The following is a 27,735-nucleotide window of genomic DNA, read 5'->3' on the forward strand; positions in this document are numbered from 1 at the left end:
GTTCCCTCTTTATGGACTTATGTTTCTTTTAAAGTTTTTAGTTCCACTTTGATTTATGTTATTCTTTGTTTTCTTGATATTTTGTTTCTTTTCCATTTGGGTTATGTTTATTAAGTTTTTTTTTATTTTTTTAGTTACTCTCTGTTGCCCCCTTGTGCTTGTTTCCTTTCCCCTTAGCTCCCTTCTAGTTAGTTCTATTCACACCTGCTCCATGTCAGCTTTGTTCTGTTCCCCATACATATATACACCACCTCTACAGTTCCTTTATTGCTGATTTCTTGTTGATTTGTTGTTACTCAGCTCCCTGTGTGGGATTCTCCCTGGCATCTCCTGTTTTTTTGGTTTTCTATATTTATTGATTTTTGCCTCAGTTGCCTTTGTCTTTTCATCAAATCTGCAAACTCATCTCTTCCTCCTCATCTCTGCATTTGGGTCCTCAAAAACCTCCACACAACCCTGACAAGCACTTATTTTTTCTTTCTGTCAGCTACTGTTTATCAACTTTTCTCCTTCATCAAACCTAAAGGAAGATTACACAGGATAAAATTAAAATCCATGTACGGTTCTACCTGGGGACTATTTTTCATTCTATTTTTGACTCGTATTGGCCCCATTTAGTAATACAGGAATGCAAGTTTAAAGTGCTTAAATCTCATGTCTGTGAGGATAAAGCCTTTCATTTATCTAAGTCAACTAAGGAAGAAAGAAGGTATTTTGCTGATTGACAATTGATAAGTGCAGGCAATGTATCTCCTTCACCCTGAGTACCTTTTAGAATACAACCTGGTAAAACATGAAAGAAGATCATGGTTTTTAATCTAATATGGAAAAATAGCTCTGTCCTGTTATGGAAATTCAATATAATCATTTAAGAAAAGAAACAGAACACCTTTTACTGCATCTATCTTTATAAACATTTTGGTCTTTTCTCATTTCTAGGTTATTAAGAGTCACAGTGGAAGGTTGCACACCTCTGCAAACTCAACTTTCTAGACTTTTATCTTCAGGTCAGTGCTACACAGTGCTACTTATAAAAACCAGCCATAGAGACAGTGTGGTCATGTGAGTTAGCAGTATCTACCAGCAGGAGGCCGCTTAGTTATTTTGGTTTGCTCAGGGCTCACTATTTGTCTTGAATGATCACCTAAATATTTAACTGCAATGAAAGACGAGATGGTCACTGACCCAGAATATTCTTCACATTGAATCTTTATGTTGTTCCACTTATGTGATAAATTGTAGCATACTTTCCTGATGTAAAAAAAAACAAAAAACTAATTGTTTAGGTACATTTTCCAAAGCTGTTTCGACACAGAAACTTCTTGCTGTTTGTTTCTTCAATGACATCCACAATTTCTCCCTGAGTCACTTGGAGATCTTTTCCTCCCAGCTTCTTTATGACACAGTTAGGATCCACCATCATGCTGTGGAGAACCCTGAGAGGTCCATCATACTGAAAGAAAACAGTACACTCAGTTTCTAGTGGATTTTATAATGCATCTAACTTCTTCTTTTCTTTCTTAGTTTCATAGTGAACAGATATACAGTAAGCCTACAATAAACCATAAGAAACTTCTCAATAGATTAAACTATGTAATTTTATCAACCTGCTGTGAAAGTTTTACCTTAAATTTCTTTCTTAGCTCTTTTTCCAATTTGGGGTTTATGCTGCAAAAAAAAGATAATAAGTGAGTTAATCAAATTATTACTAAATTTATTCATCCGACAGACCTTTACTTCAACATCTGCAGTAGAAATGCAAGTTTTCTCTTCCACTGAGCACAATGAACACCATCACTTAATGGGCGGAATAAGTAATGTGTTACCTAATTTCTGGTGGAGGTGGAGGGAAATCTTCAGCGGGCAATGGTTGAACATCATCATAATCCTCTATAGGCAGAGAGAAAATGGAGTCAGTTATAGTTTAATAAGCATGAGCTTTATTTACTGCAGCAAACAGGTGACAAACATGCAAGCATGTCAACCTTTACACATCAAACTGAATAGGTATTCAATCTAAAACAACTGCATGTGATGATGAAAAAGGTATATTTAGCTGCCTTACGAGCTGTTATGCTTTGGACCAATAAACTATGAATAAGTTAAAATGTTCTGAGGCATAAAGTGGTTTTAAGTTGTTCAATGTAACCTTAGATTTACCTAAGAATTGCTGTTCAGAAATGCTTTAAAAGCTGTTTTTCTGAGGTATGTGTTTTTCACAGAAGTCATTGGCTTCACACCCAGTCCTTAATGTTGTAAATTAAACTGGTAAATGTCATCAGCTTTTACCGTAACACTGCACTGTTACACATTTTTAATAATACAGTATAAATGGAATTTTTGAGTTTTTTGGGGGGGTTTGGAAAGAATGTTAGCAAACAAAATAAGTATGAATCTTTTTCTAGTAGTATTTATAACATCATTACCTGAAATAAAAAAAAATACATCACACATTTTTCCGATACAAGGATGAAAATTACATAATACACCAAATAGAATGAAAATAGAATTAAAGCTTAGATTAAATTATCCATCTAATGACGACCTGCCTATCCTTGCAAGGATACAGGTGCTTTTTGGGCAAGAGGTGGGATACATCCTGGATGCCATGTATTTTGACTTTAGTAAAAGTACCAGGACAGATCCAAAACATGCATCGAGAGAACCAAGGCCCAAGTATCCCCAAGTAGACTTAAATATATCAATATAACTAGACACCAAAGCTAAACTGATATATTTGTGTTTGAAAGATGTAACTCACCATCATCTTGAAAAAAGCTGCAAATTTAAGAAAGAAACAAATTGTAGTTAAAGCAAGAAAAAGTTCATTATTAAAACTTAACATGTGAAAATTTATCTCATATGTCTTTAAAAAAAAATTAATCGAAACTAATCCTCCATCCTTTTACCTGTCCCTGTTGTTGGACTCCATAATTGACATCATAGGAGGATCCGGGGGGGGCGGAGGTAAATCGAATGTCTCCATTTTTCGTAATGGTGACGTTTTATATTTTTTAACTGCCTCATAGTCGATATCCACACATGAGTTGCTGATATATCCATCTGGAGGAAGTAAAAAAATATTGTGGTTTGAGCACGAGAGTCATGACGCTATTAGTGCTGAAAGCACAGGAGGAGCTGGTTCTTCATTTTGTGAAATCTTTAAAATATTTGAGTAGGTAAAACGTTTTAGCAAGAGGCAGTATTAAATAAAAGTAATCAATACTGCATAATGGTACTACTCCAGTAGCATTGATCAGTTACTACCAATCTCTGGATATTTCTTACACCTCTTTGGGCTATATCCATGATCTTTCGACATGAAAAACCACAGACTTATTCAAGTTCACGACAAACAATTTTGTTCCTCAACCGAAGACAAAAGCCCAGTCTACACATGATCTAAGAAACATTTTTTTTCTTTGAAAACTACCAAAACAATTGTTTTACGCAAAAAAGAAGTGTCCTCTTTCTGTGGATAGGGAACTTCATGCTACACCTCCAGCTTTGCTTTCAAATTCAACAGAAAATCTATAAACTAATCTTCACAAAGGCCTGAATACCAATCATCAAAAACCTTTCAAAAGGTTAAATATCATAATTTGGAGCAATAAACGTTGTAAATATTGAAAACATAGTGCTTACTTATATCATCAATAGTAGTATATAGTTTTTTTTTCAATCAGGAAAGTAATTTCAAGGCAAAATGTCTGTGTAACCTTTTAAAAACAGGAAGTGAGTACCATATATGAATGGATGATACATCAGATGGACTATTGTATACAACACATGACATTTAACATGCATATTTCAAGTGGGGGTGTGGTTGCTTCCTGACAACAAGGAAAGAGGATTAAGTAAGTCCTTTTGATCCTTATATGGCTGCAAAAAAGTAGGAAGTAAACAAGCTAAGAGGATGCATCACTCCTCAATCAGTGCTTTGGTATAAAAAAACCCTTTATCGCTGCTGTTCCTCCCATTTAAGCCATATAAATGAGTGCATGATTTTGGCAGCAGTCGGATCATTGTTTAAATTTCCTCATCATCCAACATGTTATAGCGTTTGTTATGTTTTAGAGTCAAAAAACATGCTGTCATGGGGTAGACTAAATGCTAACAGGCCTGAAGCCCCTGTCACACCTTGACGATTTAGCCAGCGTATGCCTGACGTACAAATGATCTGGCAAAAAAAGGTGGCATACATTGGATAAGTTTTGTATAAGAGATGAGAACACTGAGGCACGCTGGAACACGCTGACAGATGACATATTGCAAGTACATTGAGGTATGCCAGTGTATGCTTATATGTGGGCCATATGTTACAGGTAAGTTATCTGATAGGTTTACATACATTAAGTGAAAGTTAATCATAAGTCATGGTGTCTAGCTTATCCAAAATCTATGAGTAAGGTATGCGTAACTTATCAAGAACTTATCTTCAATGCATATCAACACTATTTATCCAGACAACTGCTGAACGTGTTTCTAACTTACAGCTACTGTATAATGCCGTATTTATAGCATTTAGTATAAAAGGGGGTTCACAGGAGGACTGTTCTCCAGACTTCATCCCCGTTATAGGGTGAGCGAAACGTGAGTGTGATGGATCCTCCCTGCGTTCACACCCACAGCCACGACCAACCAACGCCCTCGCAGACATGAAGCTGAATCTGCTGCGACAGCAAACCCTCTTTCTTTCTTTTTCTTTTTTATTTATTTATTTATTCTTTTTTTTTGGCAGGCAGTAAACAACAGCTAGGATAATACCACAATCAATTATATCTTTTTATGCAGGCCGGATGTCTCCAGGTGCATTGCAGCCCCCCTCAGGACACTGGCTTGTGACATCTTTTGGGCATTACATTGCTGAGCGTTATGTATAAGTTAGGCTGTCATTGGACATAAGTTCAAGACTCATTATGAATACTCTATGTATATACCCAAAATTGAAAAAATACACAGAAACTTCAATGCCAACAAGTGTTTTAGAAGGTTCTGGTACGTCTGGCATATGCTGGCTAAAAATTAAAGGTGTGACAGGGGCTCAAGGAAAAGACAAGCCCTGATTTTTTTTTTTTTTTTTTTTTTACATGGTCCGATATTACTGCAGTGCAGGGAATCCCTCGGGTGAACACAACTAACTGATTACAAGGGAAAAGGACACTAGCACAACCACTGTACAATAGTGCTAATATAAAGTTGTTCAGAGATAGATACAGTTTCACACTTCTGCACATCAAAGTAAAAATGCTGGTGAGAACTGGAGCAGAAGTTACAGCATCAATCTAAATGCTGCCACAATTTCATTGTTATTGTTGAAATACAAGCCGTCATGTTTAACTTTTATTGTGAATTTTTTTTTAAAGATGACGGACAAGGTTCACAGAACAATACTTTTAATCCCTGTTATAGGGTGATGGTTTGTTAGGTATCCAAGCTCCTGCTTTCAGAGAACATTTATCTTAATTCCTTCCACCTCAGTGTTTAAATCAGCACACATAACCTCACTTGATTTTCTAAAAATCAAGACTTCACTATTTACTTTTTTTTTTAGGGTTGGGGTAATTTTATGCATTGATTCCTAAACTTGCTATTCCAAACATGATATCACCACACTTCGTTAACATCCAGCTATGTCTTTAACAACCTTATGCTGACTTTTTTATTTCATAATTGCTCTACAATATTTTTAAAGAAAACTGTTACATGTGTATAAAGCTTGAAAAAAACAAACATGTTTAAATAAAATACATTTTAAAGAATTATATTAAAGCCCACCGGAATTTGAAGAATAATTAAGCCAGAATACTGTACCACTCAAGGCTTTTGCATTATGCAGTATGAAACAAGTTAACCACTGCTGCACTCACCAGTAACCACACTGAGGCAGTTTTTCTGCCACCCAGTCCGAAACCATCTAATTACTGTCTTTTATTTAATCGTAAAAGCTTAGAGACACAAAATATCTGAATTAAAATCTACTTTTTCTTTACTGAACAAATTAGAATGATTTCTCAAAACTGAACAAAAGAGGCAGGGAGGGACCTCTAGCAATCTGTCCTAATGGAACAATAAGGTTTTTGTTCCATCAAAATAATCTTTTATAATTTATATTAATTGTAAAGCAGGAAACTCGAGGCAAATTTTTTTATTTATAGCAGCAAAAATAACAGAAAATAATGTAACTCACAGAAAAATATACTCAAATTGGTAAAAAGAAGCAAAGAATAGAGTTGCATCATGACTGAGTCGCGTTTTTATCTTTGATTAGAGTGCAAACAGAGAAAGAGAGGCAAACTAAAGATGGTTTCACATGTTTGACTATTAAAGCAGCATATTTAAATTTCATCAAGCTTTCCCATTAAAATGAGTATTTGCCTCCTCTAATCAGCCTTGTAAAGTAAAAAGACTTGGAAAACCTGTAAATCTGCTTTTACTATACATATATATATATATATATATATATATATATATATATATATATATATATATATATATATATATATATATATATATATATATATATATATATATATATATATATAATGACCTTTGATAGCAGAATTGATAGAAGGGGGATGTGTGTATTTAAAGTATAGACTCACATTGTCCGGTCATTGAACGGGCCAACCACTTGCCCCTGGGGTTGTTCTCCACACGAAGAATCTCCACGCTTTCTCCTTGTCGAACACTGAGGTCAAGTTTTCCTTCAGCGGCCCAGTCCACCCGAACCTTAGCCGTATGAAGAACGTTCACCTCATCTTGTATCTAAGGGAGGAAAAGCTTGTTTTAATAAACGGGATCAGCAGTGGTTCCTGATTAACTGGTTTCATTCCGTTACCTGAAAGTTCTTCTTCAGCTCAGCCTGTTTCTTCTGACGTTCCAACAGCTCTTTCTTTTCTTGTTCCTGCTGTTTCTTTAGGTCCTTCTTGTTAGTTCTCTCAGGAGGCAAGGGGCTTGCCCCCACCTGGTCACTTAAAAAGGACAAAAAAAAAAAAAAAAATCATTCATTTTATTATCCTTCTCTATAGGCTGCTTTTATATAATGTCGTTTTGTTTTTTAAATTCACCCTGATGATGTTTTTGAGTCAGCTCATTTTAAAATCATTTGTCTGGTACACGATTCAGCATCAACAGGTTAAAATGTAGATTTAGTAAAAGCGTGAAAAAAAGTTAACATAAAAATCATATTTAAGCATTACCTGAAAGCCTTGCTATTTATCAGAAGAGGTTATTAACTACAGTTAAAAAAATAGCTGAGTTCTGAGAAATAAATGATAAATAATTTGTTCAATGAGGTTCATGCAGCTGTAACCACTTTCTACTTTTGGCTATCAAAGAGTTTTAAAAACCAAGGTTCAAGTGTAGAAGCAGGAAGTTCATACTTACTCATCTATAAACTCGTAAACATCATCCTCATCCTCATCATCCTGCAATAAAAAGGGAGTTTATGTCAGCTTTTAAAACTGCAAACAGTATTCGGTTGTTATATAAAATTGTTGTTTAGCAAATGATTGCATGAAACTTAATCGCAATTGTTTTTTGTTTTGATGTTTGCCTTTTTTCAATCAATGTTTACAGCAGCTTTAAAAATGTTCAGTCGTATGTTAGGAGGCTAATCAGCCAGTGTTTTAGTGCTCTAGGCCAAAGACTTGTCTGTACTTTCCTGTTTGGTCTTTTATGTACTGGGCTCTGGATTGTTTCACACAATACCAGAGCAGAAGTTTAATGTCATGTCATAAGTTTCGTGTTAAAGTTCTGGCTACCTTTGAATGAGAGCAACACTCGAAGTGCGGTGATACACTTAATTGGAGACCAACACATTTCAGCTGTGTCTGTGGCATTGTGACCCTGAAGAAGAGCACAGCCACAACATGTTGCTCTCCAATAAATTGTGTTCCTGCACTTTAATGGTTGATGAAGTTTTTTCCTCATTTACCCTCTTCATGCACTTTGGAATTTGGTAAAGTAGTACCAGCAATTTTGGACCTCTGCGTTTGAGCGACACCAAGAAATTCTTACTTTCACATTACAATTTGGATGTTGCTACTAGTGTCCCAGCCAACCATGAGAAAACTAGAGGCAGAAACAGCTTTCAGTGCAAATACATGTCTGCTTTCTTTCTTTATAATGTGCAGAAAGAAGAAGAAAGGGAGTAAGATCCTCCATTCGCTCTGCCTGCAGCTCATGCTCGGTAGCAGGAGGAGAAAAGGTGCATTTCATCTGAAAGCAAAGATTAAAGGAAAGCGTATATAAAGAATAGAATAAGCTTTGGGTGCAGAAATAATATTTGAGGGTAAAGTTATGAAGTCTTGCTCTTTAAATAAAAATGTGTACCCTATATTTGTTCCATGCTAAGTTAAAATTTAGCTGCATGCATGCAATTTTCGGAGATGTTTGGACTGTCTGTTTAACTTGTTCCAAGTTTGTCAGATTTCTTGGCCAAGCAGGTTGTTAAAGGGTTCTGCACCAAGTGTTGTGGTAGAGCAGCTGAAGGAAGAAGTTAGGTCCACCAGTGGACCATAGTCTGCAGCCCTTCTGCAGATCAGCTTGCTGAATGAGCTGCCCCAAGATGATTTCCTTTTAATGATTTGCTTTTAACTTAAGCCAGTAAATAAAGTTTATCTGCCAATGTATTGAGTATTATTATTCTTAAAATAAGATAATTAGATATTTTACACTTTTTTGTTGATTTTTTTTTATTTTAAGTATAAATAATTTTATTCTATTGGCAAGCCATCTTACTAACCTGCCCAAACCAAAGGAAAATACACTTCTTTCAACAAACGATTGAAATATTTTGCTTTTTTGCATGAAACAAACCAATATTCACTGCAGATTCTCTTTCTGTTTCTATTGGAGTGCTTTTAGCTTTCCTGACAGTTTTTGTCTTCTACTGTATCTTCATTCATTTACCATTGTTTAAAACACACACTACTCACTGATACTTTTTACCATACAGGTATATAATTTGAAACATCACTGAAAATTAATTAGTTAGGTTAGTTAATCAGATTATAAATGATGGATGGCAGTGTGTACTTAAGAGAATTGGATGCTGAAATTAAATTAAAAGTGTCTATAAACCAAGTATAAGGTTAAACATGTGCAAGCTTGCGAAGCCATACTTTTACACTCGTTTGTTTTTGTTAGTCAAATTGTAGCTACAAGAACTATCTTGAATTAAATGTGTTAAAGGACTCAAAGGATAACACCAACAATCTGGATTTTATTTCAGAGGTGTAAAGACTTTTGAGAGCCACTGCGGCCGTTGTTTTACTTACCGCATCCTTACACTGGGAATTATTGTCACTGCAGGACTCTGCAAAGTGTCAAAACAAAGTTAACTGTAACTGGTGTTGAAATATTCACAATATGCATATTATCAGAAGTTTTATCAGAACCCTACCGTTGTTATCAAAGCTTCCAATGTCATCATACGTCTCTTGTTCATCTTCAAAGTCTCTGAAAACAACAAACAGATTAAAAAAAACAACAAATTTTTATCTGTTAAAATAAACAGACGAAATCAAAACTTTGACTAAATCAGTGGAGTTAAAAAGGGGCACAAAGAAACTCAAGGGCTTAAAAAATACAGATTCATCTCAGAAAAAGTTTTCAAATAAATAGATTTGTTTCACTATTGTATTTTTTTTTTAGGATTTCATCTACTTGCTTTCAACATCAAAACACAAAGTAAATAAATCAAGCGGATCCAGAAAGAATTCCTTTCTATTTTTTTTTATCTTGCTAAAAATCATCAGACTTCAGTATTTTCTCATTTTATTTAGAAAATGTAAAGAAAATTCCCCAATCTCCTTCTAAACATTATAAATTTAAATGTTTTATTGTACACATGTAAATAGTCTCCCAACCTTTTATGATTGCACTGTAGGACTAGAATTTAATTCCGGTTTCAATATTCTTGTGTTTCAGGATACATTAGGTGAGTCTAAAAATGTTGCCTCCTGTCATCGACAGCTGCATTCAGCATAGGCACAGCCCCTGCTGGCCCAGCAATATAAAAGCAAACAGCGAGTCCGCTTGTGCATTGTTGATAACTCAACACTTATTAGTTCACGGCCCTTAGTGTAAAGTTAGTGAGCGAGGTTTTGGTAGGCCTAGTGGACACGCCCCCAGCGTCTCAGGAGAGAAAACTGGCTTTTTTTTATTAGTTTAGAGACTAGATTTTATATGCTTAGTTGTGTTTTCATTGATTCAAATTTGGATGGGTGATTAGTAAACCACATTTCTGTCATGTGACAAGAACGCACATTTATTTATACTTTACACAGTCTTTAAAATATACCTTTAAAAATAAACCAAATTGTGTTCTTCAATTTCCTGCCACCCTGTCAGTAGCAAACAACTCTTTCATTACTTATCTTCTAATCATGTTCACCTAACCTCGTGTGACTAGTGACTAGTGACTAATCATGTTTTCTAATTAATTATTCTTTGAGGAATGGAGGCCCTTTTACAGTATGCTGCTTTTAATGTTATGAGTCTGGGATTTAGAGTTGTTTTTTTTTTTTACTTATAAACACTACATAAACTTTCATGTATTATCTATGCTGTCCTTTTTAATGATTTATAGATCTGAAACTAAAAAACAAATGCTTTTCCAGAGACTGGAGCACTCACTCTGAGGCGACCTGTCGCAGGAGCCTGCCCGGTTTGCTGGATCGTTGTGGAGGTTTTGGGGGACTCATTACTGCTGGTACAGGCATTCTTATATCCACTGAGCCTGGTTAAAAGATTGGGAGAACCAGAGAGGGAAAATTGTGAAAAATAACATGAAATATTATCCTCTCAAAGACATAACATGAAACCATATCAATTAAATTAATGTAAAATAAAATGCCGGGCTAAAGGCCTGTTCTATTTGTATTTCTTTTAATTGATATAAGAGAAAACTGTCTTAACTTTTGTCTGCGTGTTTAAGCAAATAAGAGGTATTAAAACAGACTTACATCTCCTCTGGTCAGACGGGGTAGCTCCACGCCTAAACCTCTTAAAAGGCTCCAAATTGACATTTGGGGGTCGTTTTGGTTTTAAAGGCAAAGGCCCCTCAGGGGGCAAAGGCCTCCTGAGAGGGGTCACTTCTCCTGAGCTCTTTTGGCGAGGCTGATGTCGTAGAAGAAGAGGTGTGGTGGTGGGAGATGGACCGAGCACCGGAGATCTCGCTGGGGACAGTGCAGAGCCAGGAGGTCTTTGGTGCTTCAGCATCATGTTCTGCAGCATCTCTCCCGTCTGTTTGACCTTGTTGGTGTCTCCAGGCTGATTGGATGCTCTTACCGCAGAGACAGGAGGAGGTCGAGAAGAAGAATTAAATACAGAGGGTGTCACTGGATCCTCCTTTGGATACTTTGAGAGACCTTGATAAGGCCGAGGAGGAATTCCCAAGGCAATTTTTTGGGCTAGCTCGTTCTCTTTAACAGGCTGGACCACTTTCCCAAATCCTGGCCTTGGAGATTTCGGAGACCCGCTGTCTCTGCTGCTGGTGTCAGAGGTCCTGTTCTGGCTGTTAAACCTGGCCCTCAGAGCCTTCACATCAACACACTCCTCCTGCAGACAAAACAGGAGGACAGCTTCAGTTGCTGCTGTTCTGTTTCTGAAGCAGGAAGTCAGCAATGCACTGCAGGCATAAACCTTATGAAACAAACAGCACTCTACAAACTCCTACGCTAACTTTTCAAAGTGAGAAGGCACAGTGCAGCATCTCAGTTTCCTGATTTCATTTTCACAGAGTTTATAAATCTCTTTGCTCTACCAAAAAAAGCCTCCCTGAATACTCTGAATAACAATGTACGAGAAGAAGCAATAAATCCCCTCAATCAGATACTTCAAAGAAAAACGTAAAAATTAAAGTTGATTATAATAAAGCTTGCTCTGCATTAAAATCTATTTGTGTTTCCTAATTTCTATAATTTTTTTTTTTAGTTTCAGGTTCAAAGAGGTCAACTAAACCCTGGACACCCCATCAGTCTACATTAGGACCAACAATTATTCTAACTTTAATTCTTGTTTAATAAATCTGTTCAAAACCATGTGAGAAAATCAGAATAGCTTTATTTTTCACTCCAGTATGGCAAAAAAAGAGTTTCTGTACAGCCCGTCCAAGAAACGACAAAACACAGGACGTGTTGTCAAAAGCAGTTCTTAGTTAAGAAAAAAATGGAGAAAGGATCACTATGGGTAAGATGAAGGCAAAAGAAAAATCACATTTCAAGCTTAGCAGGTTACAGTCTGAGATTGTAAAAAACCTCAGCAAAAAAAAAAAAAAAAGCAACACAGATAGAAGACAACATCTTGCGGGAGAATGGTGAAGGTGGTATGGGGGGTAGCATACAGTATGTTTATATCAATGAGCATGTGTGTGTGTGTGTGTGTGTGTGTGTGTGTGTGTTTGTGTGTGTGTGTGTGTGTGTGTGTGTGTGTGCATGTAAGTGTGTGCAACATATGTGCATGAAGAACTGTCCCAGAGGCCATTTTCCTTGATATTACAATGTAATATTCATCAGCTGACTGCACACAGAACAGGTTCACAGATGTCTTCAGGGAAGGGAGGGAGCAGAGATTCATGTTTACATGATATCCAGAATAAGTTGAAGATACCCTGCCATCAAGGCAGTGCAGGGGAGACAGATTCAGATAGAAACAGTTGTTTTGCATCAGACTGACTGCAAATCCAGTTTGTAGTTCTATCAGGTTGATATAGAATAAGGTGTATAAGTTTTTGCAATTAGGCCACATTTGTTAATCTTAGACACGATTAACATATTTGATTCATTAGAGTTTTGGCAAATGAAACACTATTCACTGCCATTTAGTCTGGGAAACATGTGCAAAAAGTATTACAATCAATCCATCCTCTAATACAACAGAAAGCAAGACAAATATTTATAAAAAGTTAATTCAACCCAAAATATATTACCTAAAACTAACTTTCTTATTAAAATTCCAAGGACTTTCTCATCTTCTTCTAGCCCTTTTCAAAACAATTCAGAGCTCAGTTAGAGATATTGTTGTTTAAAACAACTAAAACTGTTTTAAGAAGCCTGGATGAGAAGTTATCTTTTGATCACACGTGTAACCTGCATAAAATAAGAACCCGTATTTTATTTTGGTGGGTCAAATTGATAGCACCCTTTAAGTTCCGGGTCACAGGTGACTCAGATCTGAATAGCTGTTGCTGCTGTCGCTGTGGCTAGCTGCTCGTCTCGGCGTCTTCTAAACTAATAGAAGAATACGGCTGGATCAAGGCTTACTAAGACGGCCGAAGGATTTAACTGAGTGTTTTCTGTCGACCGCTCGACGGTCAGGTTTTTTTTCACCCCCTGTGTCACGTCAAGATGGCGAGCTACCGGATCACCGCAGCTTCGCGGTAGGATTTACATGAACCAAGTTACTTTCTCATTCTGAACTTATTTGCTTTGGGTTATGGACAAGAAAAACCCTACAACAATCAGACATTGATTGATGAACCGTTGAATCACTCTAGATTCATGAATGGACTAAAAAGGAAACTCTTGGGTGACATAAGGATTTATTGTTTTGTTGATGAGTTTGTTTGTTTTTGTTTCTTGTCGTATTTTTGGTTATATCATAAAAGAAGTCACTGTTGTTATAAATATTATTAATATTGCATACCTTTATATATATATATTTGAAAAAGACTCAAACTTGAATATAATAATTGAAACATACTTCGGTCTAATGGTATTTTGTTCACACCCACGGGCTCCATAGGCGAACCTATCTGAGTGCCTATTATAACTGGCTGCAGTCAGGCGCCTAGCCTTAAATAAGCGTTACACGTGGCGAGCTAGCCAGGAGCTTGTGTGTGTGAACATTTTTTTTTTTTGGGCTATTTCTCATTTTGAACATTTATTTCAGTTGTAGGAATAGGAAATTCTAAGTAAAATATTCAACTTTTTCAAAAGGTAAAATAAAGAATACTTAATTTAAAAAAAAACATGATGGATATTGTTGAGCAATCTGGTATAAATGTATCACAGTCTGTGATGATTACTGGTGCTACCGATACCAAGGTTGATGAGGAAATACTTAATTGCTTAAGTAGATACGGTAAACTTAACCGCACTTTATATGTAACTGATTCCTCAAGCACGTTTTTTAAAAACCTGATCGTTGAGTTTGCAGATTTAGCTGCTTTTTCCGCACTACAACCGCTTCTACCTTATACTTACACCTCTCAAACAAATACTGACCGAGTGTTTTGTGTCACCGCTTTGGCATTCGAGTATGCAGCCACAGAGGGCAGCAGCAGCAAACATAAGCCCAACTACATCGCTGAGCTCAGGAAAATTGCTGATCAAAGCGGCCATCGTTTTGAAGATGTTCTGAAGACAGTAATGAGCCAGATAGGCCAACATCTGCATGCAGCAGGAGCAGATGAAAATTTTGATGATGATGATGATGATGATGATGACTATGACGATGATGAGGAAGAGGACGGAGTAAAGGTGAAAGAGGAAAGGGAAGTGGATAAATTTACTACTGCACAGCCAGTGCAAACGGACTTAGGATCATTATCCTCACTTCCTCCTGCTCATTCATCCTCGGGCCAGGGAGCACGACCTCGTCGAAAGCAAACTGGACCAGCTCCAGGACTGTCGCTTTCTACCAATGATCTTAACCCACCTCAGATACAACGGGTTGTTGTTGAACATGTGGTTCGAAATACTGATTTGACTGGTCCAACCTCACTTCGTCTCCGTACTTTTTCAGGAAGGTTTCCTAAGCCGAGTCATGAAGCTGACTTTGAGTCCTGGCGTTCCCAGATTGAGTCTCTGCTTGCTGATTCCAGTCTCTCTGCACTACATGTCACTAGACGAATCACAGAGAGTTTGTCATCACCTGCAGCTGATTTAGTCAAAGGTTTGAGCCCCAATACAGTACCAACAGTTTTGCTAAGAGTACTAGATTCTGCTTTTGGAACAGTGCAGGACGGTGAAGAATTGTTTGCACAGTACTTAAACATTCTGCAGAATCCAGGGGAACGACCATCCACTTACCTTCAAAGGCTTCTGCTCACCCTCAACACTGTTGTGAAGCAAGGAGGAATTTCACCTGCTGACATCAATAAACATTTACTCAAACAGTTTTGTCGTGGGTGTTGGGATAACACTGTCATCACAAAGTTACAGCTGGAACAAAAGAGAGACAACCCACCATCTTTTTCTGACTTGTTGTTGTTACTCAGGACAGAAGAAGATAGGCAACATGCTAAAGAGTCACTTATGAAAAAGCACATTGGAACGTCTAAACAGAAAGTTCACGTTCAGTCCCAAAGTGCCTGTTCTTGTGGACATTCTACGTCCAATGAAGAGCTAAACGAAATGAAAAAACAACTTCAGAAACTACAGCAGCAAATGTCTCAACTTCTGTCCAGGAAGAGTCCAGCTGAATTTAAATCCATGTCGAAACAGAACAAGTCCTACTTTTCACCTCAGGTACGAACCAAGCCCAAGCCTTGGTACTGTTTTAATTGTGGAGAAGACAGCCATCTTTCCTCCTCCTGCACAAATAAAGCAAACCCAAGTCTGGTTGAGCAGAAAAAGAAACGCCAGAAGCAACAAGCATGGGATGCCAAAAATTCAAAATCTTTAAACTAGAAACAGCTCCTGTAGTGGGACACACAGAAGCTGTGTATATGAACAGTCCCAAAGAACGCAGGATAAGAACACTGCCACAAGGTCTTATTGGCACAAAGAGCACATGTCAAGTTCAGATACAAGGAGAACAGTTTAACTGCCTCCTTGATTCTGGCTCACAGGTTACTACTATCCCCTACTCCTTCTACAATACTTACCTCAGGGACCATGAAATCAAACCAATAAACAACCTGTTGGAAAAAGAAGGAGCAAATGGACAAACAGTGCCTTACCTGGGATATGTAGAGATCAACATGACCTTCCCACCTGAATTGTTTGGTTTACCTGTTGAAGTTGACACACTTGCTCTTGTTGTGCCTGATAATAAGCCATCTCAACATCTGGTTCTCATTGGCACAAATACCTTAGATGTTGCTTACAGCAAACATTTTGACACTCACCCTGACGAGTCATTTCAACCTACAGTCTCTGGTTATATAGCGGTGTATAAGATCCTCCAACACCGCTATGCCCAGAGTTCGAATGAACTTACTGCAACTGTCACCCTGCAGTCTAGTCAGCCCCAAATCATTACTGCTGGGCAGACCACAGTTGTAGAAGGGTGCTTAGCTTCAAGATTGTGGCAAGGAGAAAAACAAGTCCTCCTGGAACATCCGAGTTCCTATGCCCTCCCTGGTGGGCTCATGGTAAAAACCTGCCTCATTGACTTGCCTCAACACCGGCCGTGTCATGTGCCAGTCGTTGTGAGCAATGAGTCGAACCATGAGATTCATATTCCAGCACGAGCAGTCATAGCAGAAATCAGCACTTTCCAGAGTGTGATCTCACAAGAGCAAACAGTCCACAATTCAACCCAGTCTACAGAGTCCCTACAACCATCTCAACCACAATACAAGTTTGGAGACTCACCTTTATCTCCAGAATGGAAGCAGCGAATCATCCAGAAACTCAACAGTATTCCTGAGGTGTTTGCAAAGCACGAGCTGGACTTCGGCCGGACAGACAAAGTTAAACATCAAATCAAGTTGTCTGATCCCACTCCTTTCAAACAAAGGCCAAGACCAATCCACCCTCAGGATATTGATGCTGTAAAAAAGCATTTGCAAGAGCTTTCTGATTCCGGAGTAATACGCGAGTCTGATTCACCATTTGCTTCTCCAATTGTGGTTGTACGCAAGAAGAACGGCAGTGTACGCCTCTGTATTGACTACAGGAAGCTAAATCTTCAAACAATAAAGGACGCCTATGCTCTACCCAAGCTTGAAGATACATTTTCTGCCCTTTCTGGATCAAAGTTCACTGTGTTAGACCTTAAGTCGGGCTATTACCAGATTGAAATGGAGGAAAAGGATAAATCCAAAACTGCCTTTGTATGTCCATTGGGGTTTTGGGAATTCAACCGCATGCCGCAAGGGGTCACCAATGCCCCAAGTACATTCCAAAGGTTGATGGAAAAATGCATGGGAGACTTAAATTTAAAAGAAGTTTTGGTTTTCATCGATGATTTAATCGTTTTTGCACCTACCTTGGAAGAACATGAAGAGCGCCTGATGAAAGTTCTCAACAAACTTAAGGATTTTGGGTTGAAGCTGTCAGTTGAGAAGTGTGTGTTTTTCCAAACATCTGTGAAGTATCTGGGGCATGTTGTGTCCCAGAATGGTGTTGAGACAGATCCAGATAAGATCAAAACACTTACCTCCTGGCCAGTGCCCAAAAACCTAAAAGAGCTGAGGTCTTTTCTCGGTTTCTCTGGATATTACCGCCGTTTCGTCCAAGGATATTCAGCCATAGTTAAGCCATTGCATGACCTGACTGCTGGTTATCCGCCATCTCAGAAGAAACTGAAGCCAACGGTAAGGCCAGAGAATTACCTGAACCCCAAGGCACCATTTGGAGGACGATGGACTCCAGTGTGTGAAAAGGCTTTTGAAACCATAATCGAAAGATTAGTCTCTGCCCCTGTATTGGCATTTGCTGATCCACAAAAACCCTACATACTCCACACCGATGCCAGTTCTACCGGTCTTGGTGCAGTGTTGTATCAGGAGCAGGGCGAAAAGAACAGAGTTGTGGCATATGCCAGCAGAGGTCTCTCGCGGAGTGAATCCAAGTATCCAGCTCACAAATTGGAATTTCTCGCTCTGAAATGGGCAGTGACAGAGAAATTCAATGATTATCTTTATGGTGCTCAGTTCACAGTTGTCACAGACAGCAATCCACTGACTTACCTGTTATCCTCAGCAAAACTTGATGCTACCGGTTACAGATGGCTTTCAGCTTTGTCAACATTCACATTCAAGATCATCTACAGAGCCGGAAAGCAGAACATGGATGCTGATGGATTGTCTCGACGACCTCATGGTGAGCTGTCTGATGATCCTACCTCCCGGAAGGAACATGAACGAGTCCTGAAGTTCGTTCAGCATCACCTCAACGAACCAGATTATGTTTCCATTGATCAGCACACCATCGAAGCAGTTTGTGCCCGTCACCTGGTGTATAGCCCAGGTGCACATCTTGATCACGCTCTGGTGTTGTCTATGACCACTCATGTCAACAGCCTACCTGACAGCTTTACTGATGATGAACAGTTCAGCTCCCCTTCACTTCATCTATTCTCAGCAGATGACATTGCAGCTAAGCAGCGTGACGACCCTGTTATCCGCCATGTCATAGCTCAGCTGGAACGAGGAGAATCACCATCACCATCGGTGAAGGAAGAACTTCCTGAACTGCCCCTTCTACTCCGAGAAGTAAATAAAATGGAGCTCCAAAACAACCTTCTCGTTAGGAGGAGACAAGTGGGAAGTGAAACAAAGTACCAACTAGTATTACCTGAGGGGTATCGAGCTGTTGTGCTGCACCAACTGCATAACCAAATGGGTCATATGGGAATTGACAGAACTATAGACTTAGTCCGTTCCCGTTTCTACTGGCCTAGGATGTTTATTGATGTTGTCAATAAAATCAGAACCTGTGAAAGATGTGTGAGACGCAAATCATTACCAGAACGAGCTGCACCTTTGGTCAACATCAAAACCACTCACCCCTTGGAGTTGATGTGTATGGATTTCCTCTCTGTAGAACCGGATCGCAGAATCAAAGACATCCTTGTTATAACAGACCACTTTACAAAGTATGCCATTGCTGTGCCTACTCCAAACCAAAAAGCTAAGACCGTTGCTAAGTGTTTGTGGGATAATTTCCTTATGCATTATGGCATTCCGGAAAAGCTGCACAGTGATCAGGGTCCAGATTTTGAATCAAGAACCATCCGAGAACTCTGTAAAATGGCCAACATTCACAAAATAAGGACCACACCATATCATCCAAGAGGAAATCCTGTGGAACGTTTTAACAGAACGCTTCTGGACATGCTGGGAACATTATCTGAAAAAGAAAAAAACTAATTGGACGGATTTTGTAAAACCACTAGTGCATGCTTACAACTGCACAAAGAACGATGTCACGGGATACTCACCCTACGAGCTGATGTTCGGACGCCAACCCCGCCTACCGGTGGATTTAGCTTTTGGACTGCCATTAAATGAGGATGGATTTTGCTCCCATACGCAGTATGTGCAAAAGTTAAAGTCCCACCTGGAGGAAAGCTACAAACTGGCCAGTAAGAACTCAGCTAAAGTGATGCAGCGTAACAAAACCCGATTTGACCAGAAAGTTACTGCATCAGAACTTAATGTTGGAGACAGAGTCCTAGTAAGGAACGTGCGACTAAGGGGAAAGCACAAACTCGCAGATAAGTGGGAGTCATCTGTGTATATTGTTGTGAAGAAAGCCGGCAATCTTCCTGTGTACACAGTCAGACCGGAAGGCCAGAACAAACCACTAAGAACCCTGCATCGAGACCTTTTATTGCCATGTGGATACTTACCTTTTCCTGAGGAAGAAATGCCTACCAGAGCTAAAAGGAAATCTCCTGTGTTTTCTCCAGTATCTCCTGATGATGAAGAGGGTCCATCAGAGGAAGAACTAGTCGATCCACCTTTGCACATTCCATCATCTTTTGAACCTGTCAGATTTACGATTGATATTGACCTGCCTCCTGTCGAGCAGTCTGTCCCAGGAACTGAACAGTTTGTTCCCATCACACAATCTCCAGTGCCTGTAACTGAAGAGGACAGTGATGCTGAGGATGATGAACCCAAATTTGTGGAAGGGGAACCTATGACTGTTAAAGAGGAACAACTAACAGTAGACAGTGAGGAACCTGAAATTGATGCTGGACAAGTCAATCCTGCTAACGCCTCCAGAGTTGAAGGAAGACTCTCTCCAGATCCTGATACTCCAGTCTGACAATGCAGAACATGACACACAAGAAACTGATATATTTGACATTCCCAGCCATACTGAAGAACCTCACTCACCAGTGGATTCAGTATCTCTGGACAGTGAAGACCAACCTCTGAGACGTTCTAGCCGCACAAGAAATCCACCTGATCGATTACAGTACACTAAACCTGGCAAACCATTACTGAAAAGCATTCAGGCTTTGCTTCACGGTTTGAGCTCTGCTTTCTCCTTCGCCCTTCAAGAAGATGAAGAAGAACAGTTCATTGCTCCGTACTCCAGTCAGCCTCCCATTTGCTGCCAGCCTGGTGCATGTACGAGGACGTACATGGGATCAGGAGGGGAGGGTGTAACCTGCATAAAATAAGAACCCGTATTTTATTTTGGCGGGTCAAATTGATAGCACCCTTTAAGTTCCGGGTCACAGGTGACTCAGATCTGAATAGCTGTTGCTGCTGTCGCTGTGGCTAGCTGCTCGTCTCGGCGTCTTCTAAACTAATAGAAGAATACGGCTGGATCAAGGCTTACTAAGACGGCCGAAGGATTTAACTGAGTGTTTTCTGTCGACCGCTCGACGGTCAGGTTTTTTTTCACCCCCTGTGTCACGTCAAGATGGCGAGCTACCGGATCACCGCAGCTTCGCGGTAGGATTTACATGAACCAAGTTACTTTCTCATTCTGAACTTATTTGCTTTGGGTTATGGACAAGAAAAACCCTACAACAATCAGACATTGATTGATGAACCGTTGAATCACTCTAGATTCATGAATGGACTAAAAAGGAAACTCTTGGGTGACATAAGGATTTATTGTTTTGTTGATGAGTTTGTTTGTTTTTGTTTCTTGTCGTATTTTTGGTTATATCATAAAAGAAGTCACTGTTGTTATAAATATTATTAATATTGCATACCTTTATATATATATATTTGAAAAAGACTCAAACTTGAATATAATAATTGAAACATACTTCGGTCTAATGGTATTTTGTTCACACCCACGGGCTCCATAGGCGAACCTATCTGAGTGCCTATTATAACTGGCTGCAGTCAGGCGCCTAGCCTTAAATAAGCGTTACACACTACTTGAGAGAGTATGTAATTAAGGTAAAATAAAATCGTTTAGGTTAACAAGAACAGAACTGTAGCAAAGTGTCTTTGAAGACCATTGAACCCACATGTGTTAAAAGATAGCTCTGTGTTTACGCGTTGATGCTTTCTCTCTCTGGTTCGTTTTCCTGAAAAGAGATAACTCGGGACAAACTCTTTAAATAACATTTCATAACATATATGTATGAAATAACCATGAGATATGACAACAGATTTTTATAGAGATTGTAATCTGACTCAGATCAGAGGAGTTGCTTAGGGTTGCAGAAGGCAGCATCTTACCAACCGGGCTCACTTCTCGGGAAGTGGCCCTGACATACAGGTAGAGAAGCATTTTATGCTTCAGTATGCCACATCATTACATCATACGTGTTTGCATATGAGGAGACATCCATCGCTTCAGCCTTATGAAAATTACACTTTGTTCTTAGCTGAAGGACACCGCTCTCATTCCATTACCAAATCTTTACAACGTACAGAATGAAGATTATAAATGTATATAGCCGTACGGAGGAACTGGCCTATTTAGATTAACTACTGGGGGAAAACATCAGTTCTGACAAGCAATAGGCAGCGAATATTAAGCTGTAATAACCTCATACATCATAAATGATAATTATCCAAACACATGTCAATCTGTTTTTCAAGAACAATGAAAGGAAACAGACTTTTCAGTCCTACCATCAAGTATGTTAACATGCTAGGTTTGTTCAGTTCTGTTTAATTCTACCTGGGACCCTGCATTTGTTAATGCAAGGCTAAGACTGAGATTTCAGCAACAATCCATTTAGGTTGGTCTGGTGTTAAAACAAAAGAAGGAAAAAACTTGAAAACACCAGATTACCAATGTTAGATATAGTGGAACATCTGTGGGATGCTGAATGTCTTACATCAAAAAACTGAATAATAACAAGATGTTTGGCTCAGTTTGTTTGTCTGTAACATCAGTGTGTAATATTATGGAGATCAGCGGATATTCTGTTGTTTATTAAATGGATGTACACTATAAAAAACATTTATAAAAAAAAGTACAAATTGTCTTTAATTAAATGAATTTGTCCTTAATTTGAGTAGATAAATAAGATGATCTGCCAATGGAATAAGATTGTTTACTCTTAAAATAAGATAATTAGATACAATGCTCTTAAAATAAGACACAGCAATTATTTTTTACTTATTTTAAGGGTAAATTGTCTTGTTCTGCTGGCAAAAAGCCTCACTTACCTCCTAAATTCAAAAAAATACTTATTTATATTTAAGTTTTTTGCAGTGTAAATACGAAAGCCAAGAGCGGTCGTGTCCCTCTGATACTTTTTCACCGTGGTTTTCTCCTGAAAACAAGTTAATATTCTCATAATCTAAAGAAAACAAAGGCGGTTGTCTTGGAATAACGAGATGATTGGTGTGTTTTAAAACATATTACATTCTTCAATACCAACGCAGCAGGAAATGATTTATAAGTGTAAATCATGGCAACCTATTTGTAATTCTGTAATAATCCCATGTTTAACTTTTAGGTAACGAGACGAGACAAAACGTTGTTGGTTTGATGATTTGCTTCCACTTTTGATTCCTAAGCAATTAGACCTCTGTCTCCATCACCTTAGCACAGGGTTCTTTTTTAACAGCTCTGGTGTTGCATTAATACCCAAAATGATCCAGATTAAAGATTTTCATTTAAAAAACAGTCAGATTTGTTTCTACTGTATTTCACGCAATCCAATCATCCACCACGACCTGACAAGAAGTGAAAAGAAAAAGGAAACTAAAAACCTGATTATTTGAGCACACACTGTACCGTGATTGTACAACTATGGGCATTGCAGGAGTGGATGAACGGGGAATCCAGGGCTTTTTGCCACCCTCAATTATTACTCATAATCATCTCATTATCTCGAGAAATCAGCAACATTTTTCTCGTGATAAAGAGGTAATTATCTTATTATCTCGAGAAAACAATTAATGGTTTAACGGTGAAAACGAGATAGTTATCTCATTATCTCAAGAAGGCAAAGAAAAAAAAATCGAGTATGACCGCTCTCGGCTTCGGTATGTAAGATATATTAACATTTTGTGCAACAATTACATTTTATTTCACTCCACTCAATGCAGACAGCCTAAATCTTACAGTGTTCTTGATGATATAAAGCAATGAAATTTAAGATAAATTCCAAGAAAGTTAAAAAACAATCTACTGGACTTTGTTTCCATGTTTGAATATGTTTCACATCCCATCCTGGATGCTTTTTCAATTCAAAATGCCAGAAATAGTGTTGAGTTTAAGGCTTTATAGAGTGGACCAAAGCAAAGCCTTGTTTTGGCATAGAAACATGCAAATTGAACCTGACAAGTGGGCCCACCCCTTTAGGATAGGGGCTGTTTTGTTTCTATTTTAGCCTGTAATACCCGAAAGCTTTCTATGTCTCTGAAAGGGGGATCATTACAGGGAATTGTTGGCCTGGCTGAAGAGCCAAGGTGCTCTGGTCCCCTGTAATGGGTTGGGGGTTGTGATGATAGCGGGAAGAAATCAATTCAATTGCTGAATCACTCAATTAAAGCTGAAATCTGAGTCCATCCCCTCTGTTTAAGGATGTTTTTTCTTTCTTAACATTAATGGCTTCTTTCACACCCCTCCCAAACCGCCTATCCTCTCTGTCCAAAATGTCAACCTTCTCAAAAGAATGTCCTCTGTCAATAAGGTGTAGATGTACCGCAGAGTCTTGTCCAGAGGAGGCCGCTCTGCTGTGTTGGACCATGCCTCTATGGAGAGGTTTTTTGGTTTCTTGAATATAAAGAGGAATGCTCTGATCTTTATATTGTCTTTTAATATCTTTATATTTGGATGTTTCTAAGCCAAAACAATGCTTTGCTTTGGTCCACTCTATAAAGCCTTTAACTCACTATTTTTGCCTTTTTGAATTAAAAAAGCTTCCTGGATGGGAAGCGAAACGTCTTCGAACTTGGAAAAAAAGTCCAGTGGATTGTTTATTTTTTTGGAATTACTATGACCTGGATGACTGATAATCTCCAGCTGCATATATGCTCAATGTATTTCAAGGGATTTTACACATTCCTTGTTCTTATTTGTGTTTTCTTGCCCTCTCATTTTCAAAGATGGCTATGCAAAATGGAATATATAATTTTCGTTTTAAAAATTGTGGTGCAATAGAAAAATTCTTCAGTTAGATTTATCTTATAGGAATTGTTGAGGGTGGCAAAGCTGCAATCCCATAAGATGGTTTGAAACACGCACTAAATAAATGTCCATCTATTCACTTACCTTCTGGCACCTCGTTCAGGTCCATCACATAGACACACAGAGGACAAACAATCATGTCAACGCCCATAGATTGACGGCATTGGAAATTAACCTAAGATGTTTTGGTACTGAGGGAGGATGTCAGAGTACCCAGTGAGAGCCCACAAATGCACAGGGAATACATACCTACATACATAGATAATGTTTACATACATAAACAGTGCTCTGTTAGTCAAGCAAATGCCAAATGTCCACTGTAGGGCACATACAACCAATTGACATGGGAGTTCAGATGTGTATTTAAGAGGGAAGATGACGCCTAAGGTAAAAAAAATAAAAATAAACCTCATGATTCTTGATGAAGCAAGATTCTCTGGCATCTAAGATAGAAAAAAAAATCCTCTAATGTTGCTTCCTTTCCTCTCACACAATGCATCATCTAGAAACTTGCTTCAGACTCATCTGTAGACCAGTGAAGATGTTTGATTTGAATGCAGACTAAGTGCTAATTGGTGAAAAAAAGGAGAATAAAGTCAAAGTTTGTTTTGGCTTTAGCTTGATACTTAGGAGAAGACCACCTCACCAAGATTGTGTTGACTAACACAAAAAAATATATATGACTTGATTGCAGCTGCATCTTTTGTCATAATAAGGTTAACCCGTGGCATCCAATGCTGTTTTGTTAAGTATGGAGAATTTCCCTGTGTAAATGGATTATTATTTACCGCCCGTAGCCTGCAGATGAGAAACAGGTCACACTTTAAACCAGTATTTTTCACTGACATACAAAACCCCTGGAGGATGAAAACTTCATTCCATCGCTTTTGCTGCAACTCCTCGACTGAAAAGACACAATGGCTCCTGAAATCATAAACAGTGCTGATGAAAACAGATCAGGTTTTGTAAATACTAAATAGTGCAGTAGTGCCACTGTTTAAAGTGTAAAACTAGACTTTCCCACAGGGTTTCTTCTGTATTTGCCAAACTTATGCTTCCAGTAGTCTATGCACAGCATCAGGTGATGTAACAATAAGGTGGAAAGCTGTAAAGGTTTATTGACAGTTTGGTAAATAACATTTGAAAAAGGCCCTCCAAAACAACAGCAGTGCAGTTTGGTCGTTAAATGCTGTATCCATTGAGGTAAATAGTTGCATTCTTATGTGGCAGAACCTGCATTCTCCAGAATGAATTAAAAATCTCCAACTCGCGGTTCCAAAAACCTTACTGAGGGTACTTATCCCTTTCTCTGCTTAAGACCGCTGCAGATGCATGTCCGTTTTAGTCATAAGAGGGAACATTAAGCAGAAAGCATGTGAATATAATTCTCAGCACAGATATTTTTCAATTAGTGTTATTTCATGTGAACTTTAAAGCTTGAAACACCACACTCTTTGATATGCTCAACCCTACATAGTACAGCCCTTTTAAGAATTATATGACGAAGAACTCATCTAATACCCAAAGGAACCACAGAACTTTTATGAAAGCAAAAGAAAAGACTTCACTGGCAGAATATATTTCTGTAGCAAACTATTTCTGCACATCGCATCTTATTGGGGGAAGGGAAATAAAGCATGCATAGACTTAAATGCTCAATTTTAAATTCAGTATTTATATCTGAGTTACAAAGCAATTTTATATAATGGATAAAAATTGCTTTAAAATATATTTATTCTATTTTATTCTAAATGTAATTTTTTTCATTCACATGTCCTGTTCTGGTTATTACTAGAACAAGTTGTAAAATAAAATTAAATAAATAATTTACTATTATAGCAGCATAATTGTAACTTTTTTTTTTTTTTTTTACTATTTTTTTATATAAACTCTAATTTCAGCACATTTATTTAAGAGCTGCATGGTGGAGAAGTGGCTTAGCACTATTGCCTGGCAGCAAGAAGAGCCTGGGTTCATGCAACCTCTTTCTGCATGGAGTTTGCATGATCTCAGTGTGCCTGTTCACCTGTTAGATGAAGACATTTTCTATTGGAGGGGAAAGTGTTTGAACGACCGCAGTTAAATAAAACTGGTTTAGAAGGTCAACACAGCACTCAGCTGGATTGTGTCTATTATTAAAGCCACTCTGAAAGGGTCTTGCTTTGACACAGGTTGTGAGTTTCATCGTTGACTTACTGATTTAAAATGACTATTTGGACAGTTGGACAAAACAAACCAATCAGCTGGGATCAACATTAACCTGAGGCAGAGACAAAGAAATGTTTCAGTTTTTTTGAAGGTTTTTTTTTACATCTGACCAATAGAATCCACTACCCTCTCAGATAAATGAACGGGCAGAATTTTTAAACTCAACACTCACAATCTCAAAACATGACTTTTAGGTTAATTGGTCTCTCAGATGTTGTCCATAGAAATAAGTTTGTATTTCTGTGTTGAGATGTGATGAATCTGGACAGGTTGCCAGACGGATAAAGAGCTGGACCTTTAGATAGTGTGTTTATGTGTGAGTCAAACAAAATAACACATTTCATGATAAATGCACCTGCATACAATTAGTTTCATAAGTAAATTGAGCGTTTTCTTTACAGCATTATTTACTTTTTAGAATGAAGATACAAAACCGTTTGTAAAAATATATAATGTAGAGAATATATTTTTGTAGCCAGCCTAAATAAGGGGGAAACACATGAGAATAAAATGATTATACCAAGGAAAGTAATAAATAGGACATTTAATGCTGAGTTTTGAAATCTGCAAACCTACAAGAAACCAACCAAATTTAACATGATCAACCCAATCAAAAAATGTAGAGGTTTATCCTGCCCTCACGTATGGGGAGCAGGACGATAAAGGAAGGTTAAAAATCTGTTGAAGAACTGCTGCAAGGAGTCTTTTGGGGTCACCAAGGCTCTATAGCAGCCATGCAAATGGGAAATTTTTTTTATTAATCTTGTGGCATTTGTGACAGAAAAACATGACTGGGTCTTATAGGTAGATAATGATCCAAGAACTTATTTAAAGTTCTTGGATCATTATTTAAATGAATTATTCTGTCCTAAATAATCTATAAAAACTTGTGTGTAGCATCCTGAATGGAGGAAACATAATAGAGGTTCATCAAGTTTTGTCCAGTTTGTGATTTATCTTTATCTTTATGGCTGTCTGTGTTTAGGTTTCCTGTTTGAGTGCCCCATCAACAGAAAGTATAATTTTACTTTCATTTTATCCAATTGTTCTTTGGTTGTTTGTCATCATTACTTAGAAATAAAAATACATTTAATTCAGATGTGGTCATTTTCAGCTTGACAGGGAGGCTTAGGCAGAAATCCTCTGCTTGTTTTTTTTTTTAAAACCTAAATGAGTGATTAAAAAAAATTATCTTATTTTATCTACATTTTGAATGACATTTTAAGTAAAAAAGTTTAAAGTAAAAAAGTACATTTAAAGTAAAAAAGAATCAATT

The 27,735-nt window shown here is 38.0% G+C and overlaps 1 protein-coding gene across 1 annotated transcript in view; it reads right to left on the reverse strand.

Moving 5' to 3' along the window:
• Positions 1-27,735, reverse strand: part of si:ch73-40i7.2 (FYN-binding protein 1) — a 33,485-nt gene that overhangs the window by 4,334 nt on the left and 1,416 nt on the right. The window contains exons 2-13 of the mRNA XM_038295002.1: positions 10,974-11,568; positions 10,645-10,747; positions 9,410-9,465; positions 9,285-9,322; positions 7,390-7,430; positions 6,842-6,974; positions 6,606-6,768; positions 2,910-3,063; positions 2,762-2,778; positions 1,827-1,890; positions 1,626-1,668; positions 1,291-1,453 (exon numbers count right to left, since the gene is read on the reverse strand). Coding sequence (XP_038150930.1) covers positions 1,291-1,453; positions 1,626-1,668; positions 1,827-1,890; positions 2,762-2,778; positions 2,910-3,063; positions 6,606-6,768; positions 6,842-6,974; positions 7,390-7,430; positions 9,285-9,322; positions 9,410-9,465; positions 10,645-10,747; positions 10,974-11,568 — 1,570 coding nt within the window. The remainder of the gene's footprint in view (positions 1-1,290; positions 1,454-1,625; positions 1,669-1,826; positions 1,891-2,761; positions 2,779-2,909; positions 3,064-6,605; positions 6,769-6,841; positions 6,975-7,389; positions 7,431-9,284; positions 9,323-9,409; positions 9,466-10,644; positions 10,748-10,973; positions 11,569-27,735) is intronic.

This window comes from Cyprinodon tularosa, unplaced genomic scaffold (assembly GCF_016077235.1).
Source record: "Cyprinodon tularosa strain WSP-4 unplaced genomic scaffold, ASM1607723v1 ctg35, whole genome shotgun sequence".
NCBI lineage: Eukaryota > Metazoa > Chordata > Actinopteri > Cyprinodontiformes > Cyprinodontidae > Cyprinodon > Cyprinodon tularosa.